General features: G+C 43.6%; 1 protein-coding gene across 1 annotated transcript in view; it reads right to left on the bottom strand.

Moving 5' to 3' along the window:
• The window catches only part of Acad11 (acyl-CoA dehydrogenase family member 11), a 74,065-nt gene that overhangs the window by 40,911 nt on the left and 31,142 nt on the right, over positions 1-2,012 (bottom strand). Inside the window, exons 10-11 of the mRNA XM_005368460.3 lie at positions 1,492-1,569; positions 619-757 (exon numbers count right to left, since the gene is read on the bottom strand). Of these exons, the coding sequence (XP_005368517.1) occupies positions 619-757; positions 1,492-1,569 (217 nt within the window). The remainder of the gene's footprint in view (positions 1-618; positions 758-1,491; positions 1,570-2,012) is intronic.

Raw genomic sequence — 2,012 nt, 5'->3', positions numbered from 1 at the left:
CTCCACATGGCACTGACCCTCTGTCTGCTCGACACGGCACTGACCCTCTGTCTGCTCCACATGGCACTGACCCTCTGTCTGCTCGACACAGCACTAACCCTCTGTCTGCTCGACACGGCACTAACCCTCTGGGAGAGCCTTAGCACCAGCTCACACAATAAAGGCAGCCCGAGGACCCGTGAGCACGGGAACTATAGGATATCCTGCCAGTTAAATTTACAATGTGCTGGCAACGACAGCTGCAAGCCCCTGCAGAAACAAAGCCAGCCTTTTGGGAGAAAGAGCTTTGCAGGATGGAGAGATCGGGGATTAACAAAGAGCCCTGGAATGCCTCTCCCTTCCAACTAGCCATAGAAATACCCAGACCCGGTCAGGAAGTGGGTGTTTATATAACCACTTCTCCTGGTGGCTACTTTCGTCTGCTGGCACTCTTAATGTAATGATACTTATTAAAATGACAGCCCACTGAGAAATCCAAATCACTTTATATTGCATTCAGAGTAGCTGTAAAATTATGGCAAAAATCTGTAAATAAATGACTTTGTATAGGAAAATTTCCTTATAATAAAGATATTTTAAACACTGTTCAAACAATCAGAGAAAAATGCTTGTAGTAACCTGGTGCTTGGCAGTTAAAAACATCTGGAGCGAAAAAACATTTTCCTGTCTCTTCAGCAATCAAGGCATAGTCCAGCTGGCTGAGACCACTCACAGCTGGCAAGAACAAGTTCCACAGGCCCTCTGCTTTGGCCATTTCCTGTCAAGGGGATGGACACGTGATCAAAAAATGTCAAATAAAGTAGCTTATTTTTAAATAAATATTTTGTTAATTTTTTTTTGAAATTTAGAAACATTTATGGAGTTATTTCATTGTATTATATACTATGTTAAATCAAGATGGTACTAACTCATTAAGGCAGTAGTTTTTTAATAATTAAGGAAATGCCTTGCTTTCCAGGATTCCTTAGATTTGGCTCTAAAACTAAATTTGCATACTTTGGTGCTTCTCATTCAATCAGAATGATTACAACCACCCCCCTCCCCCACACACACAGCGAGTGTAACTCTGCCAAGCGCCAAGCGTGGAATGTGCTGCAGCCCCTTACATGTGCTGCTGGGAAGAACGGAAAACATGGAGTGTGACTTGACAACACACTGGACAAACATCCTGCTTTGACCCTGGTCCTTGCTAGACAAACCCAGGGCCTTGCATCACACGAGGAGGGCTCTTCCACGAAGATACAACCCAGCCTCCACATCTCACTGCCCTGCTCCAGCTTCATTTCCCTTCAGTGATGGACAGCAAGGAGCAGTATAAAGAGGCTGTCTTCATCAGAACCACAGTCAGGATCCCAAGCAGCTGGTCCTCTTTTCCCTTCCCTCCTTTCCCCTCCCTTGCCCCTCCCCTTCCCTTTCCCTCCCCGCCCCCTCACAAATCTTCGCATGAGCATCTTCTGGCGTCATCATCGAGTGCTTTCTTGTCTGTCTTACCTTTAGTTTTTCAATCACTGAGGGGTGTCCCCACCTTGTCTCTGCGTTTCCATTTTGAGCATAGTATTCTGCTATTTCCTTAAGACAGTGAAAGGAAAATGATTAGGCCAAGTTAATACGAAATAAATAACATCATGCGTGACGTGGTGTGTGTATAGTATTTCAAGACAGGGTCATGCTATGTAGCCCAGGCTGGGCAGGAACTCGAAATTCTACATCAGCTGTCTTCGCACTGGGATTACAGGTTCTGGTATCATCACCCTGGTTAGTAATGTTTCTTTTTAATACTAGATGCAGAATAACAAAAATTCTAATTGTTTACTCCTCAAAAAATTATGCTGCCTCAATATTAGACAGTAAGAATCTTATACCCAAGATTTAAGTGTTCTGCTTCTATCAACATGATACACCAATGGGCATAGAAACCCTTCAACTAAACCTGCTGGGTGAAATGTTACCAATTAAAGATCTATCACATAGAGTATAGTTGTTCTGGAGAGAAAATAAAACAGCTTCAGCCT

The sequence above is a fragment of the Microtus ochrogaster genome, unplaced genomic scaffold (genome assembly GCF_000317375.1).
Source record: "Microtus ochrogaster isolate Prairie Vole_2 unplaced genomic scaffold, MicOch1.0 UNK33, whole genome shotgun sequence".
Taxonomy (NCBI): domain Eukaryota; kingdom Metazoa; phylum Chordata; class Mammalia; order Rodentia; family Cricetidae; genus Microtus; species Microtus ochrogaster.
This window is presented reverse-complemented; position numbering and strand designations above follow the sequence as displayed.